We start from the raw sequence: 18363 nt of genomic DNA, 5'->3' as shown, positions 1-18363 counted from the left end.
TTATGTTTCCATCATTGAGTGAAACAAATAATTTAAAGTGATACATTAGCTACATATCCTTGTATATTATTTCGGAACTAGTTTCTGCATTTACACTTGAATCGGGTTTGTTGTGCCTGTGTTGGAAATCATGATGTTCTATGTTCAGCAAAGCCACACAGCAGCAATCGCCTTGTGCAAACGATATTTCCTTATTTCTAAAGATTCCTAGAAGTGCATGGCTGGGTCCGTGGGTAAATGCATATATGGTATGGCTAGATATTCCTACACCCTTGTCCATAGGAGATGTACCATTTTGCGCTCCTGTCAGTGTACGAAATGTGTGTGTTTTCCCATGGCTTTGTCAATGGAGTGCATTACTGAACTTTTGAAATTTTGGGGTTCATTATTTAAAATTTTGTCTCTCAGTGCCTTTTTTCCTTCCCAGAATGAGAATACACCGGTTGCAGTAACCGAGGAGAGCCGTTCTGAAGGAAAAATTGGTCTTAAGGTCTACAAGAATTACTTCACAGCTGGTACTCACTGGTTTATCATCATCTTCCTCATCCTGCTGAACACCGCATCCCAGGTAAGTAAGGACATTGGCTTTATTTTGTGCTGTTAGCTTGAAATCTACAGGAGCATTTACGTTTGTACTGTATTTATACTATGTTACTGTATTTTGCAGTCCCCCTGTATTTGCCATGAAATAGGCTCTCTGTGGGGAACGAAATAAGTGATGTGTACCAGTGTTGAGCGTGCATCACAAAGGGCTTCAAGGAAAAAAAGGAATGTCTTTTAGAGATTTTAAAATGTAATATGCCCTTCCTTGACCTGTTGTTCTCTGGGGTGTTGGGCTTGGCACAGCCTTGACCTGAGTCGGAAGGACCATCTGCCTTTTCTGGAGCCTTTCGATTCTCCATTTTAGTAAGTGAGAGTTTTGTGTCGGTAAGTGACGTTAGCGTTTGATTTTTGTGTTTGTTTTTTTCCCTACTCTAGGTTGTCTACATTCTTCAGGATTGGTGGCTTTCACACTGGTGAGTTATTTCTGGTCTGACCGCAAGATGCTATACAATTGAAATGAAGCCTCCCTTTCTCACAGAGTCTTGGGGGTGGGGTAGGGTTTGTTCAGCCTGCTCTTCTAATCCTCACTTGGTTTCCTTGAAGAAAAATTAAAGTTCTTGCTGGTGATGTGTGACCCTCCCATGGTCTCTACTCCTGTCTCATCCTCAGCAGCATCTTCTCAGACAGTTTTTGAGAACTCACAGTCGTGATTCACATTGAATTTTTATGAAGTAGACATACACAGGCCCCTGTGAGCTGGAAGTCATCTTCCAGTATAAAACGTATCTCCCAAGTGGAGGTTAAGTTTATTTTCTCCTTTTGTATTTATCTAAATTCCATCTACAGCTTAATATTTTTTCTTCCCCGGTCCGTAGGGCAAATGAACAGAGTGCCCTGAACGTCACTGTAAATGGAAAAGGAAATGTAACTGAGAAGCTCGATCTTAACTGGTACTTAGGAATTTATTCAGGTAAAGTGTAATCATTTGGTCTATTATATGAGAGTCTGAGGTGCTTACAATGAGCCTGTGTGAGTAACTAGGCTTCCAGGAGTAATTCAGTAATGTCTTAACAGATTAAGAGTCTGAGTCGCATTTACTCTGTGAATTAATTAGAATAATTATTTTTTAAAATCTACTGGAAGAAAGAGGTTCAATGAAGAATCTTAATTTGCTCTGTACTGGATTTTGGAAGTTAAACCGGGATTGAGCATTCAAAAAATCAGCCACTGGAAATATGTGGCTATTGTCTATTCTAATAGGTTGCTTTTGCTAAATCTTATATTATTATATGGATGGGCAAGGGGATTAGAAACGGATCCCCACCCTCTAGTTCGGATTGTTCCAATTCAGTTTGAATAAACCCTGGCTTTTGTTGAACTTGGATGAAATCCTCTGGCAGCAAGGCCCCCCAAATAAAAGCATTATTCCTTCGCAGGTATGCAAAGCTCCCTTCACCATATTGCTCATCTCTTGGGCTTCACTAATTACTTAAGAGGGAAGCTAAGCAGGGCAAAATCCAGTGTCTGGGAATTAGGCTTCCTTCTCTTTCTTACCTAGAGATCACAATGTTATCGCCTTCCCAACTGTGTGAGTAATTTAACATTTGGCTTGCCAGACTAATAGTAACACAGTACTCTGTTTTCACGAGAGTGCTTAGAATATATGTAGCATTACGTACTTTTTAAAGGAAATCCTCATCTGAAATTTTAAATATCCCCCCAGGAAATGCTCATACAAGCTTTCCTTGAAGATAGAACAAGTTATCTTCGTAAGAGCCTCCTCACTGAAATTTGGTATTTATTGCGTTGATCACTTGCTAAGAAATCTAAATCCATTAGCTGTTTACCCTCTGAATTGGTGGACTATGGGAGACCTAAAGAAACAAGGAAAATGGTTCTGTTATATATTCATGTGGGCTAAAGACAATGCCTGCCTATTGATGGAATTTAGGAATTTGAGCAGCCTTCAGAGTTTTAAAAAGGGTGATATGTCATCTGAAGGGAAAAAAAGTACTTGATGGAATATTTATTATGAGTTATCCCCACTGTGTGTAGCATTGTGAGTTCGAGAGACGTTAGGGGAGATGTTTAAATTTTTATATGAATAGGAGGTATTCATTTATGTCATTAATAAAATAGATAAATGATTATGTTCATTCGAAAATGCTTTGTGTTATATAAAACACTTAACAAGACATTAGTTTCTCATTTAGATTGATTATCTCATGTTAAAATATAATTTATATTTTTTTTGCAATTCAACTAGGAGGTTTTCTACTTGCAACTTAATAGGGTATTTTCATATTCTTTAAAGCTACTTGGGCATTTTTTACAAGGAAATGGTCACTCATTTCTCCTGTTCCCTGTTAATGTCACATGCTGGTACCAGTTTTAGAGCGAGAGACCTGTTGTAAATAGTAAGATTTGGGATATGGCGAAGGGAAGATCAACTACTTTTTATAATTGTCTTCTGAGGTTTTAATAGAACTTGTAATTGAATTAGGAAAGAATGGAAGGAAATTTACTTTACACCTGATTTTTTTTTCCCCAGGTAGTTTCTATTTAATGAGAGAAAAAGAAATCATTTTACGTTCTTCTTTATAAATGTATCTTGTGAATGCATTAAACTCTTAATATAATCCAGATCCTTTATGGAATAAAATACATAGTACCTTTATAAACTGCTTGAAATGCTTTAGCATCGTGGGAGAAAAGGCAGAGATCCTGTGCTCTGAATGATGTTTCTTTCTTTCAGGTTTAACGATAGTTACCGTCATTTTTGGCATAGCAAGATCTCTGTTGGTATTCTACGTCCTTGTTAATTCTTCACAAGCTCTACACAACAGAATGTTTGAGTCCATTTTGAAAGCTCCAGTATTGTTTTTTGATAGAAATCCAATAGGTAAGTCAGACACCAAGTGTCTCAGTAAATATGTCTTATTAACATATTTAGCGTCTGATTGCATTTCAGTATTTGAAAGTGGAGGTGATGCTCGTGATGCTTGGAAGAAAATCACTATGCGTGTTGATTTATTTTCTACAAAAAGCTTCACTGACATTTTTCTTCGACCAGAGAAAATTTGAATAGAGGGGGCATACAAGCTTTTATTCCAATTTATGTGTGTGTGCGTGGAAAAAAATAAACGAAGGTTCACTTGGCAGAATGGTTGAGGAATCCATTTGTTGTGTGGCATACAAAATACCCTAAATTCAGTGCAAACATGTTTAAATGTAGTTGACTAGTTGCTTAAACATTGGCTGTATCAGGTAGTGTTAAGTAAGCTAGGCTATCTTTTAGGAAGGACCCTCTTACAAGGAATCTCTCTACATGAGACAGGCTGTGTGTTTCTTTCTTTTTTTTTTTCATTGTCCATCCATTTCTGGAACCACAGGGCTCTTGGATGTGCTGTATGAGGTTTACCTAAAATGATAATGAAAAATTAATTAAAATCCAAGATGGATAAAATGCAAACATCCTCTTCAATATGTTATTAACTCTATAGTTTTAAAGTAAACTTCTGGTTACATATTAGAGGCTTGCTTGTATCTGCTAGGTGGGTCATCACTAGTAAGGTCATGATATGAGTATACCCAATGATTTCTAAGTGATTAATACTGTAGTTTGCTGTGTATAATGTACACATTTTTGCCCAAATTCGTGAGGGAAAAATAAGGATACGCATTATTCATTAGTAGTACTAACTCCATATCTATATAAATGTTTTTAATTCTTTTATTTATGAGTTAAATAAGTGTATTTATGAGTTAAAAGTTTAATTCTAGAAATCAATAACCATATCTGTATGCAAAATAATACCCTCGACTACGATAATTGGTTTTGTTGAACTTAGGACAAACTTGCAATGATGAATAGTTCTCGGCCTTCTATGGTATATAGATATCGTAAATTTGTTACTGGTACATAAAATTTCTTGTACCTTGTATCTGTTCTTGTGTTTAGTACTTATTTGTTGCATACAATTTCTTGTACCATAATATGTTAAAAAATAAATGTGAAAATTCCTTCGTAATACGAAAAACAAGTACTATCTGAATGTAAGAAAATAAAAGTTTGAATTAAAAAATTAAAACGCAAGAGTTTCCCCTGAAAGTTTGGGCCAAAAACTTTGGTGCACATTATGCACAGGAACACATTATACACAGCAAAATACGGTACCTTCTCTCTGAGGCCTTTGGCTTGTCTTGCTTCTGAAGGTAGCCTCCTGACCCGGGCTCCTGTGAAGAGTTAGTTCATCAACATACATCCCCACTCTGTTCAGTTGCTTAGGTTTGTGGTGAGCCCCAGGGTGGCTTTGTTTTTGCAGGTAATAATTGATAGAACCTGTGGAGGCAGGGAGATGGGTTAGAGGGAGCTCAGGAGTAGCTTTGAACTGGCCATTGACTCACCATGTGACCCAAGCCAAAGCGTGTAGATGCTATTAGGCAGGCAAATCGCAAAGCAGGATGTTGTTGTGGTTAAAAGTATGGACTTGAGCCAGCTGCCTGGCTTCAGTCCTGGTGCTAGTTACTAAGTACTAGCTGGTTATAGTTATATTAATACTTATGTGCTAGTTACTTAATTTCTCTGTGCCTCGGTTTTCTTATCTGTAAATTGGGGATACTGTTCATACCTGCCTTATTAAGATATTGTGGGAATTAAGCAGGTTAACACATTCACAGTGCTTAGAGCAATGCTTACGACATGGCCTGTGCCTAATGAATCTGAGCAACAATGGCGATACCTCAGAACTTACTCACCTGTGAAATGGAAATAACTGCTGCTGCCCTTCCTGTTTCAAAAGACTGTTGTGAGGATGAAATAAGACTCTTCTCAAAAGCACCTTGTGTAGATTTATCTACACATGTTCAGCCCAGGCACTGTGCAAAGCACAAGGAATTGTACACTGCAGAGGCCCCTAAAATTTACAGTCTTATTACAGCTGTAGTTAGAAAGTGATTGGAGGACTTATGTACTATTAAGGCTATAAAGTCGCTCCACTTTGCCAGTTAATTAGAAAACTACAGTAAAAAGTTTGGAGCGTAAAGTGGGACTGAATTTCTGTTATCACAGCCGCTGAATGCTGTGACCACAGTTAACCGGACTCTGCATGTTCAAGTCCTGTAGGCTTCTCCATGTGCTGATTTATTTATTATTCAAGGATTTAGACCATGTCTAAATCTTCGAGGTTGCTAATCTTAGAGCCGCACAGGAGCGCTTATCTTGCCTCCCCTTCCTGTATCTATTGGCAGGACTTTATTCCTTCAAGAAAATAGAAGCCCAGGTAAGGACTCCAAAGGTAGGCCTACTTTGTCCGGAATATTTAGAGGCCATGAGGTGTTTACTCTTTGAGTGGTAGATGAAAAGGTGCTTTTAATTAAAGACATTTTTGTATGGTAGATTTTAAATTTCCATTTGGATAAAACTTTTGCACTTTTTATTGTGGGAAGAACAAGCCAGAGCTAGAGTGATGCTTCACAGTTGATATTACTGACTGTACGTACTTTAATGGTTATATTATATTAAAAAAAAACAAACCCAAAAATCAGAACTTCCCTCTAGAGTAGAGAGGTAGACGCGCTCGAAGTTCCGTTAAATGTCTGCAAGTGCCCCGCATACAGTTGCTGCCCCAGAGTTACAGAGCATGTTCTCTGAGCAGCACGGAGAGATCAGGAAGCACATCTTTCTCTTCCCAATACTTTTTTATTCAGGGAGACCCCATGGCAAGTACTGTGTTTCCCCCAAAATAAAAACCTACCCCCAAAATAAGCCCCAGTTAAGATCATTAGCCAGACGGATGCATTTAGTACGTTACGACGATGTTCCAGAAAAAGATGACATGACTGTATTTGAATGAATGTAGATTGTTCTACATGAGAAAAATAAACCATCCCCTGAAAATATGCCCTAATGTATCTTTGCAGCAAAAATTAATACAAGACCTGGTCTTATTTTCGGGGAAATACGGTATAAGGCCCGGTCTTATTTTCGGGGATAAATGGTACATTTTCTATGAGCTCAGGATCCTGCCGGCCTCCCCAATTTTAGAAAACTGAGGGGACAGATAGGCCTTTTGCCAGAGTATACAGAAGCTCCACAACTTAGGATGGGGTTACGTACCAATAAACCCATGATAAGTTGAAGATACTACATTGAAAATGCATTTAATACAACTAAGCTACCAAACGTCGTAGCTAGCCTCGCCTACTTTAAATGTGCTCAGCATACTTACATCAGCCTATAATAGGGCAAAATCATCTCCTTGCTCTGCCCAGGATCACGAGAGTGTTACGTTGCATATCAATAGCCTGGAAAAAGAGCAAAATATGAAATTGGGTGTATGATTTCTTCTGAATGTGTATCACTTTGTTGCACCATCGTAAAGTTGAAAGATTCTAAGTCCAAAAATCATTAAGTCCAGCCATTGTAAGTTGGAGACCATCTACAGTTTCTAGCAAACTAGACTTGGGTGGTAGCTGGTACAGCTCCCAGAAGCTCCAGGCAGAGTCCCACTGCATCTGCCTGAACCACAGCCCAGCTGGGATTTGTGGAGGTCTTGCCCAAGTTCCCTTCTGTACCCTTCTCCAGTTCCCGTGGGTGCCAGAATATTCTCAGTGACCCTGATATGGCTTATAGAAATGTCTTTTACACTCATTCATGGGTGCTCCCACCCCAGATGTGTTGTCTGTCTTCTCGTGTTTCCTCCCAGATCCTCATGCATTTTATTAATCAGTGGGGACACTTTGCAGCTACGCAGTTAACCAGGCCTGTAGTAGAGGGTCCTGAAACACTGGTTGCCCCACCGAAGTCCCAATTTCACTTACTTGGATTTAAGGAGGAGGGCAAGGTAAACCTGGAGAGCGCATATTTCTTCTCAGTAACAAAGTCTCTCTGGCGCAGTTTAACCATTCCCGAGAGCTGATTTTTAAGAAATTTCCCTTTCCCAGCTCCATGACTAAGTTGCTCTCCATTTTGAACCAATGTATGGTAGCATGAAATTTACATCATTTATTTGTCCAGCTAATTTTCTTCTTTTTACCTTCCTTCCTCTCACCCATCTTTATTTTTCATCCTGTCTTCCTAAGATGTATTTCGGAAATGGTATTGTGTGTGTCTGTTAAAGAGCTGTACATTTTTAGCTGCCCCGACATTTCCGACTCATTTTGATTGAAACTGGAGTTGAATAGTGTCTTACAGATGTGACCTGTGTCCACGTGCTGTTTCCTGCATCTGCCTCTTCCTGGTCAACATTTGTCTTCTATCATCGTAGCCCCATTTCAGTTCTATCAGATCTTAATACATGGGTAACACAAATCACGGGTCAGCAGTAAGTCATTCAGAAATTAAGAGATGATTTCTATTTTAAATGTAAATCATATTTTCCTTGCATGGGCAGAATTCATTTTATTTTTTACATCTAGCACAAGAGGGCAGCATGATCTACATTATTTCAAGGATGGAATATAAGAGCATCTTATTGCAAAACTGGGTGGTTTTTATTTTAAAGCTTTCTTGGAAATTCCATTTTTATAGCTTGGGTCTTTGTATTTTGTAGTGTTGATATGGAATTTTAAAAGCGTTGTCATGGTTTATTATGTAAACTCCTTATGTTTACAAAAAATTATGGTGTTGTCCCGGAATATCTAGTATTTCAAGCAAGGTTATTTGGATTTCTTAATTGATACCTTCTTGCCTAGTAACTGGAATAGGCAGCCATGGACATCTTTACTGGATATATTTTAATTCTAAAGGGTAGAATATGGTCGTTTGTGGGACTTGAGTCAAACATGAGTTCAGGGAGAAATATGAGCACACAGTTTCTTCAGTTTTGTTCCACGCCGTCAGAGTCAGCAGAGACATTTTATTCTTATCAAGTCTCTAGAATTTCACCCTTTGTTTTGGAGACAAGATGAGTGGATAGTTGTCTTGTTTTTTTCATGCCTAATTATGGTGACATAACACTTGGCTGAGTGTGTTGACTATAATGGATTCCAGATAAATATTTATTTATTTGATTTCAATTTGTTAATTTGTCTTTAAGAAACTGAACTGCTGGTGTCAGTAGATGTTATGTTTGTTTATTCTCTCAGGGAAGTGCAAAGTTAATATTGGGCTGTGGCCAGTATGTTCATTTCACACGACTGATGGTTCTGCAGTAGAGTGTGTGTGTATGTGTGTGTTATTTATGCATCCGGTATAAAAAAAAAAGTACAAATTTATATTATTCTTTTTCTTTACAGAACAAGTTAAATTAGGGCTTTATATACTATAAAAAGACAAAGAAACATGCAAAGTTTTTTTTGTTGTTGCCATTTTTATTCTTCTGGTGGAAGGTACTTGTACCCAGTGAGGTATGGAATAGGAATGATTGCAGTAATGTTTAAGAGAAACATATTGTTGTATTCTCCCTAATGAAAGATCTAGAATTGCCCTAAGGATTAAGATTTCCAATTTGACCGAGTGGGAAATGAGACTCTCTCTGTAGGTGATTTCCCAAATGTCCTGGATTAGGAGCTGAGGGTTGTAGGGAAGAGGGTGTTAGGGGTTTGAACTATTGTTCTGTTTCTTGAACCAGGAAAGGGACTCCTTAGAATCCACTACAAGTTGCTAAATAAATACTATAACTTGTGGGGAAGTGAAAAATGAACTGGAAGCAACCTGGTGAGCTTTTTGTACTATCAGAGACTCTGTCTTGCTATATACCATTATAAAATCAATTGTCAACATACTGCTGCCTTAACAGAAAAAAAAGTCATCAGTAGAGAAGAAAGATAATTGTAGGGAAACCTATCTGTCTGTTCCGTTAAAATGACCACTGGAGTTAGTGCTAAGTGCATATTTTTAACAAGTATAATATTTCAGCACTGTCAAAATTACCTTGACGGTAATAGGCCTGTTAAATTACAGTTCTATAAGTTAGGAGGTAAGATGGCTCTGCTTAGCACACATTAATCTATGCCTGTTCACACAAGAGATTCTGCTGAGCAGGTAGCATGTTACAACAAGAAATACTGGCCCTAAAACCTCTGATTTATGGTAGGTGTTGTTTTGACACAGCATCATTCAGACAATTTACAAGGCAAGGCTTCGTGTTAAAATATTTCACCAGTGTCATCATTCGTCACCGACATAAATATTCAGTAGTGATGCTGGAAAATTGGTAATATGCCCATTCATGCCAAATCACTCGCTGTGTTTCCTTTCAAGTGAGATCTGTTTGTGGATATGGTTAAAAGAAACTATGATTTTTCTTCCTTGAGAGCAGATGAGCTGTAAGAAATTGAGAATAAGAATAACAACTACCCTGACAGCTTTCATGTACTCATCTTGCCTGGGTTGCTTTTAATTCTAGCTTAAGTACTACAGGCTTCCCCCTCTCCCCGCTGCCCCCCTTCTTCCTTTTCTTGCTTAGCGCACATTGTAAAGAATGTATTTATAAGTACATTAGTTAGTTTAACAGGCTTTTTGTGTTCAAAGGAAGAAGTTAGTCATCATCAGAAAAGCTTTGTTGCAAAACAAAAACACACATTTCCCCTCTCATTTTTCCTTGTTAATAATAACAAATGGAAGTAAGTGACTGTAAAGGGAATAACACAAAAGATTGCATCAATCATAATGATTCTCAATAGCCGCATAAATATTATTTTTTCAGGTTTGACTGAAACAGCTAATAGTTTGAAGTAGGTGTGGTAATTAAATCCTGTTGGGTTGTCACATATTAAAAATAATGTTTTTTCACATAACAATGGTTATATGTACTTAAACTCTTATCAGGGTGATACTAAGTCATATTTTATGGGAGTTGCTCATTTACTGCTAGTAGTATCATAAAAGCCTTTGTTACGAGTTTAAATAGTTACTTAGTTACATATATTTGATTACTATTGTTATTTTGTCAGTAAGCTCCATAAAGGTGATTATTATAGCACTTGTCTACAGTTGGTAAATATTGCACCATTTTGGTGTACACTTTTAATCTGTTAGAATGTTCTGATTATTCTTTATTCATGTTTCTTTTCTCCACAATAATCATACATGGAAATACTGACAACTTAGTAACAGGGAAAGCCCTGTGTGGTTGGTTGTCTAATAAAATTTTAAAAAGGTAACATTTGGGAAGCTTGTGCCTTGTTCAAAGTGGTTATCATGTAATAGCTCAGGAAAATGTAAGGACGATATTTTACGTGTGTTTTTTAATTTTTAATAGTAACTATATTGATACATATATATCTCTCATAACATGTATAAGTTCACTACTTTAATATTTGTGGCTATGATGTTAATACCTCCAAACTCCTAGGTTTTTATTGGTTGGATACCTTAGAACTTAGAGCTAGGCAGTCTTTGGTACTCAGGACTTCCCTGGTGTATGTGGTGTATCTCAGTTTCTGGTATTAGTATGCTCAGTAATTTGGCATTACATGGGATATGTAATTTATGGTAATTTATAAATTAAATTTTATAAATAATTTATGTTTTATAAATAATTTAATTTCCAGTAATTCCAATACTGTCATTTAAAAGTCACCCCCCCATTACTTCAACATTTTAGCTTTTTGTGACAGTCAGAAAATGTATTAGTCTCTTCATGACATAGTTCATTGCTTTTGTATACCCATTTCAAGAGAAACTGGAATAATTTTTTGGGCCAGTTGTAACATGAATAAATATTGAGAAGTATATTACTGAGAGCCTAATATGTATAAAGCACAGTCTTCTGACACAAAGTAGGAGTTGATGCAGATTTGCTGGATTGAAATTCTGTACAATTTTGCTGTAGTGCCAAGTGCTCCCCTAAAATATTGTATTTTGAAAGCACTCTTATGAGACCATGGGGTGAATTCTTATTTTCATTTTAAAACTGGAGTCTAATCTGTTATCATTTCTTCCCTGTTCCTGTTATTTTAAACATTATTACTTATTTTGCCATAAAGAAAATGGAACAAAATCTAGATATCTACAACACTGAGCCTGTGACATTTCATTTTACATAAAGTTTAAAATTTGGTGTTGTTTTTAATCACATCTTTATAGTACTTGTCACAATTACAGTTAAATTATAATTTAGGTAATTATGTGTTGACTGTCTCTTCTCTTAGCCTTGGGCTCTCAGCCCTTAACAGAGCATGTCTGTTATGTTACTACAATAATCTCTGAGCCCAGGATTGGATACATTGGTAGCTGATTAGTAAGTATTTGCAGGCTAGATAGAAGAAGGGATGGTTTCAGGAATGTATTCGCATCTCTCCCTGCCCCGCCCATAAAGAACAATGGAAATAGAATTAGATGGAGCCTTTTGGTCTTACGGTTGGTTTTTATATTGAACTCTTCCCTATGATTTATTTTTAAAAGTAGAATTTGTAAAAGATTATGGTGGACTTTGTTTCTACATGTGACGGCATGAAGAGAAAACCATATATATTGGTTCTTGGAAGCTGCAGTTCATGGAACTAGACTATACAAGGTTCCAAGTTCTGTTATCTACCAATCAAGGAAATGAAACCATCAAACACCTAATACATTTGCTTGGGGTTTAGTTGTGCATTGAAGATGAATGTTGGCAGTTATGTGGGTTAAATATTTGGTACCTTATAGTTTTACCTTATAAACTACATGCCCTTAAGAAGTAAAGAGGAAGAAGTCATCCATTTTAAAACACCAGTATTCTTTTTAAAACTTATTGGATTGTGAGTTGAGATGTAGGTTGAGATCGTAGGTTGAGATGTTGCGATGTCCCAGCTCTGCTAAGAATATAGCTTTGAAAAATAGCTGGGCCCGCCACTTCCTTTCTCTTGGCCTCAGGTTTCTAACAGGTAAAAAGAGGGGGCTTTTTCACTCAGGTATTCATTGGTCATCTACTAGTTGTTAGTTGTGGTCCCAAACATTGGGACAAAAAGTTCTCTCTTATCAACACATTTGCAGACTTAAATAATTGCAGACACCGGATTGTTTAAAAAAAAAAGTGTCAATATTTTGCGATTCCATATGGTAAAGATACAGATTCAATATTTAATACAACTGTAGAATGGAGATCTCGATTCAAGTATACACACAGCACACACACACTTACAGACATAACCCTATGGAATACTTTTTTTTCCATAATCAATTATATAAGTGGTTGGCCTTGATCTCATAAAATTTCCAAACAGTGTTCTCCTGGAACTTGAAGACTAATTGTTTTCAAAATGAAACCACACCAGTGGGAGTGTGAGAAGAATTTACGAAACAAAAGTAAGTGATTCCTTTTTTTAGAGATCATAAGGTCTAAGCTTACAGCAAACTCAATCTTGACCCTTGACTAGACTCGGGTACTTTCCTGACCCATGAGGGACTGTCTGGGAGCTAGAGCTCGTCTCCGAAAAGTGTGCTAGGGAAAGGAGAGGGAATCCAGGACTTCCATCGTTGCTCTTTATAAATATCTACACACACTTCTCTTTGGGCCCTTTAGAAGTGTGTTACAAATGCTTTGATAGTAGGTAGAACATAAGCAATGACATTTTTTTGGTAAGTAATGTTATCATGAAATCAACTCTGATCTGTCGAGTGTGCTTCTCATTCTTGGTAACCAGCATTAATCTCTTAGAAACTCCCCCCTCATTTAGGTAGAAAGTCTTTAATATCGAGAAAAAAGATGACCAGCTTCAAAGTATACTTTGAGTGGAAGTTTATTTAAATATTGTGGTTAAATAAAAAGCTATCATAAAATCAAATTCTCTGTTCTGGAAATATTTTCCTTTCATTTCTTTTTTTGCATTTGCATTTTAATAGATTGTATCACATGGGGAAATGTTTCAACCTCTTGAACACCTGGAAAGTCTATTTTAGACTTGTTATGTGTTTTAGACTCTTTATCCAGACATTATTCCAAATACAGTCATTCCCTCATAGGAAAATCCCGCCTCTAGGTCGGCTGTTGGTAGAGAGTGGTGCTACTACAGAGCACCTTGTTGCTAACACCAGTGGAATCCAGTGTTTCTGCCCTGGTTGATTTTCTGCCTAAATCCCTGATTGGGGATGTTTAAGTCAATGATTAGTTAATGATTTTTTTCTCTGCACTTCAAGTGGAAGTTTCTAGACGTGTTCTTTTGATTGAGTGACTAATCCATCTTTTACTATGTTTGAGGCATGGAATCAAAAAGTAAAGCTATTTTGAGGGTGTGGTTGAGAAAAACAATGCACCCACTTTGTGTTCTACACAAAGATATTTGAAAAGACACCGCAATGTATACGGATTTGTCCTTAAGTATATTTTCTCACAATATAATTCCGTCTGTCTATATCAGCACTGGTGCTTTGAGACGTAGTCAGAATCATGGATTAATATTTTTCATTACCTTTAAATATTTAAAAATAGATTAAGAAGGAAATGTTTGCTTTCTTGTGTGTAGTTATTTTTAGAATTTGTTTGTTTCCCTGTTGGTGTCAGAATGGCCTGGGTTCATAAAATTTCTTTCGGGGGAACTATAAAGTCATGATTCGTCACTTTTTAGAGAACAAAATGGTAGGAACATCTTATATCTCATGCAAAAATAAATCTTCTCTGTAGTTTTCCTTTTACTTAGCATTAAAATGAAAAAAGAAGTCAAAATGGTTTAGTAAGTTCCACCAATGAATGAGTGATATTGTGGACAGAAAGAAGTATTCTCACTAGTGCCAGCTTTTATATGTTAGTTTTGACATAGCCCTGTAAATGAAAGGAAAATAAACACATATTTCAAGATGATGAGTAGTCAGTGTTACTAGAAAATTGTTCTTCCTTCACTTCAAGATTAAATAGTTGTTGACATAAATAGCCAGAGTAATAAAAGGGAGCACCTGTGTAATCCAGAAACTCATTGGTTTATCGTACACTCAGATAGGCTGCTGTTTAGTAATGAATGAATTGTCAAGTCTTAAACCAGGTTAATAGATTTAACTCATGCATTAGGGAATTCTAAAAATTGAGTTCAGAAGCTTTAATTCCCCTTGATGCCAAATTTCCTAACCACTCACATCTCCTTTCGCAAATGAGACACTGTAGGATTTTAATCCTTATTTGACCTGGCCTTTCACGTAGGTCGTCTTTTCTTGGTTCTTCCTATATCAAAGTAGCTAAATTTTCTAGATGAGATTAGGAAGTTGTAGGTGACCAAATGAGTGAGTACTCTATAAGTTTTTGATCAACACTGGATATTTTTTAAAGACATAGCTCATCTTTTCTCTCCCCTTTATCCTCGTATCCATTTTTTATTTGATATCTGCAGAGAACTTTGGTTGTCATCAGTAGCCATTTCAAAACTATTACTGGATAGGGAGTTGAGATGCAGGTCAAGATGTTGTGCAGTTCCAGTTCTGCTAGGAACATGGCTTTGGAATAGCTGTGCCTGTCATTTCCCTGGCGCAGTCGTGATCCTCTTGAGTGAAGCACAATTATCTTAAGCAGCATTGGTGTGGGCTGGGGTGGGGAGTGTGTGTGAGAGTGAGAGAAACTTCTTTTTATTAGATCGTCACACGAAAATAATTAATGGATTATTTTGTAAAGAGATGTGAAATTTAGAGTTAGAAAATGAACCAGCCAATAAAATGACCTTTGACTTTGCCCACCACCAAATCTAATACTTTTCCTTTATTTTCCAATAGTGGTTTTGAACCACCATGTGATTTGGGGGTCCGTGGTGCTCTGTGGTAAAGAGAACACTTTGGAATCAACTCCTCCTGAATGTGAATTCCAGCCCTGCCATGACAGACAGACCTTTGCTGAGTTATTTAACCTCTCTCTGCCTCAACTCTACCTGCACAATGGGGATGATAGTACAGTAACAGTCCTAACCATTTTAATGTGTCTGAGAATTAACGTATGTAAAGCATTTGAAAACAGTGCTTAGCAAAGAGCTGACATTGATTGATTTTAATTAAATGACATGATAAAATTTGGGGTTTTTTGTCCCCTCCTTTTTTTTCTTTACAAAATCCAAATGAATATGCCATTTAAAATAGCAAGGAGTGTGGAAGGGCCTGTATGTTTTCTCAGATGCAAGGAAAAATAGATAAATAACTAAGACTAACAAGCCACAAAACAAAATCAACAGCGTGTTTTTGTTTGCTTGTTTTGTTTTTGTTTTCATCTGGGCTTTGCTTCATTCCAGAGTTCATTTTAATTTAATTTGGTTGTACAACGAGAGCGCAATTTTGCATATAAGTACAAAACATCTGGTTTACTTTTTGTTTGAAAATGATACGGCTGAAGTTTATTACAGGTCTATTGTGTAATTAAGGAAAGACAGTTTGAAATTTTATAAAATAAGTTTTCTTTAATGCAACATTGGAATTATTCCAGGGAAGTGGTTGTACTTCTTAGGAGTAGCAGGAACTTATCATTATTATTTTTTTTAAATGTGATATAACTGGTCAAAATGTAGAACTTCTATGTATTCACCTTTTTCAAAAAGCATGAAAAATGACAAATTTCACAAGCGAAAGTTAAAGTTGACCTAAGGCAGTTTTAGATTGTCGAGCCTTCAAATTTTATTCATGGGATGTTTTTAGAGACATTTCGTGGTTTGTTCACTTCAGTTAATTCCAGGCAATCCTTCTGCATTTCTATCAGATGGACATTCTGATACTACTTACAACTTCCTTTGCGCGAAATATGGTTAAAAGCAGCCTAGGAAGAAAATGAAATTCCTGGTTAGTTCCTAGAAATTATAGATTATATTTTTAAAGCAGTTAAAGGAATAATAAACCCGACAGAATAAATCCAGCTCTCCTGTATATACTGCCCAATTAACATTAATAAACTAACAATTTAAATGCCATAAATTATTGGCTGGGTGTAATAGCACTGAGGTATATGAAGAAATACATAGTTTTGGGTGGAGAGACCTAAATGAAGACAGAGTGCCTACTAGTTGAACACCTGCCAGGTAGTTGTGTTAGTAGTTAGGCAGGGAGAACCTAACTAGTCCTGAGCCAATATTCAACCTCAATAATGTCTGAGAGGCCTTCCTCTGAAATTCAGTGATTCTGTCATCCTGCAGAATGCTCTTAGAAATAATTTGATAAAAGCTTAAGAAAAACAAAAACAGGTTGTTTGTGAGGACATCAGAAGATTTTTATGATACTAGTTTCTGTACACCCTCTAGAGATCTATTGCATGACAGAGATTTCATCTGTTGGCAGTTATAATCTCATTCCCTGACAAACTGAATATCAGCTTGAATTGTAATTTGCAATATTTTCCCATGTCTTGTCATATTATAACAACATCATAAGTTTATTTGACAATTTAAACTTATCAAAATACTGTCCTTTCCATTGTCTCATTTCATCTTCAATGGCAACAAAACAACAAGAAATCTGCTACAATCTCTTATTCCTGTAGAGCAGGGGTATCCAAACTGCAGCCTGCGGGCCAACTGCGGCTCGCAATCCGTTGTTAATTGGCCCGCAGCAAATTCCAAAAATATATTTAGTTTACTTAAATAAACCAGGTGAGGCAATACGTACTTCACCTTGAGTGAGTGGCCCGGCTGTTTGTGTATTTTACTGCATATGGCCCTTGGTGAAAACTGTTGAGAAAAGTTTGGACACCCCTGCTCTAGAGCTTGAGTGCAGCAGATCCATGCTCTTTGTCGCCTCCTTGCCCAATCCTCTTGTTATTCTCATCATTTTTTATGTGGGAACCATAGTGATATGATACCTGTAGTTGAAAATGAAAGAACCAGATCGCCCCTTATCATTAATCAGCATACAGATGATAACTAAACATTTATTACACATCTCCATTTGCTAGTGTGCTGGGAATTTCGCATAAGGTACCCAGATAATGTATTCTGAGTTCTCCATAGGCATATTCTAAAGATATGCTACCCATTCCTGCGTATTATAATATTTTATACAATAATGGTGACTTTTCAGGTAAAGGTTAAATTATGGTTAGCATAATATTTCCTATATTAATGTGGACATCATATTAATCAGAAATATTTTCAAAAATTGAGAAAAATTTGTATGACCTGGACAATTCATCATACAAAACAGGTGTTACAATGTGAGTAATGGATGGATAAGTGTGTTGATACATAAACTCTAATTTGAGTTACAAATATGAGAGTAACAAATATTTCAAATTCTTTGATCTTCACCTTCCTCCTCCTCTTTACCCAGTTTTTACATGAGCTTTCTTGCTTTTATCAATTTCTAGAAAGTTTTAGCATTTGAAAATGAATTAGTCCCAGAACAGGGTAGAATTTTTTTCTGGTTTTTGAAAATTACATGATTACTTTAGCCTCTTCTCATGGCCCTAAATTTTTAATAAAATTTTCACCAGTGCATTTTATGACTTCTTAAATAAGGTTTTAAAAATTTTATAATATGTTAGGACAATCTTAGCTCTGAAACTCGCAGTATTTGGTATTATAAGAGATAATGTGGGGTCATGGTATCACAGCGAGCTGCTTCTTTAGCATTCAGGTCCTTCCTGGGACTGAAAACAACACAGTCCTTCTCAACTTTCTTTATAACCTAGAGAGAGGGACAGAGGGAGAAGGAGAGAAAGCGATCTCTCAAATCCTATCTAATTAGAAATACTGTTAACCATTTTAAGATGTCTTTAATCATTTGCATAAAGACAAAACTGCCTTTGTGTGGGTTCTTTTGGAAATGCTGTTCAATGTCTAATTGGTCTATAGACTTTGGGAGAATAACATGGTTATAAGTCTTAGTGATTGGAGTAGTCAGGATGGAACGCTGAGAAGGTTCCTGTTGGGAACACAGCAGAATGACATCCAATATTGTAAGAATCCCATCCAGCTGTTTATAGATCTAAAGAAATGGGGGCA

At 36.7% G+C, this 18363-nt stretch overlaps 1 protein-coding gene across 4 annotated transcripts in view; it reads left to right on the top strand.

Moving 5' to 3' along the window:
• Positions 1-18363, top strand: part of ABCC4 (ATP binding cassette subfamily C member 4 (PEL blood group)) — a 245202-nt gene that overhangs the window by 118378 nt on the left and 108461 nt on the right. For all 4 annotated transcript variants that reach the window (XM_019737179.2, XM_074329431.1, XM_074329430.1 and 1 more), the window contains 4 exons: positions 428-568; positions 979-1016; positions 1419-1513; positions 3299-3445. In XM_019737179.2, coding sequence (XP_019592738.2) covers positions 428-568; positions 979-1016; positions 1419-1513; positions 3299-3445 — 421 coding nt within the window. The remainder of the gene's footprint in view (positions 1-427; positions 569-978; positions 1017-1418; positions 1514-3298; positions 3446-18363) is intronic.

This window comes from Rhinolophus sinicus, linkage group LG04 (assembly GCF_036562045.2).
Source record: "Rhinolophus sinicus isolate RSC01 linkage group LG04, ASM3656204v1, whole genome shotgun sequence".
NCBI classification, from domain to species: domain Eukaryota; kingdom Metazoa; phylum Chordata; class Mammalia; order Chiroptera; family Rhinolophidae; genus Rhinolophus; species Rhinolophus sinicus.
Note: the sequence above shows the minus strand (reverse complement) of the source record. Positions and strands in the feature narration are given on the sequence as shown.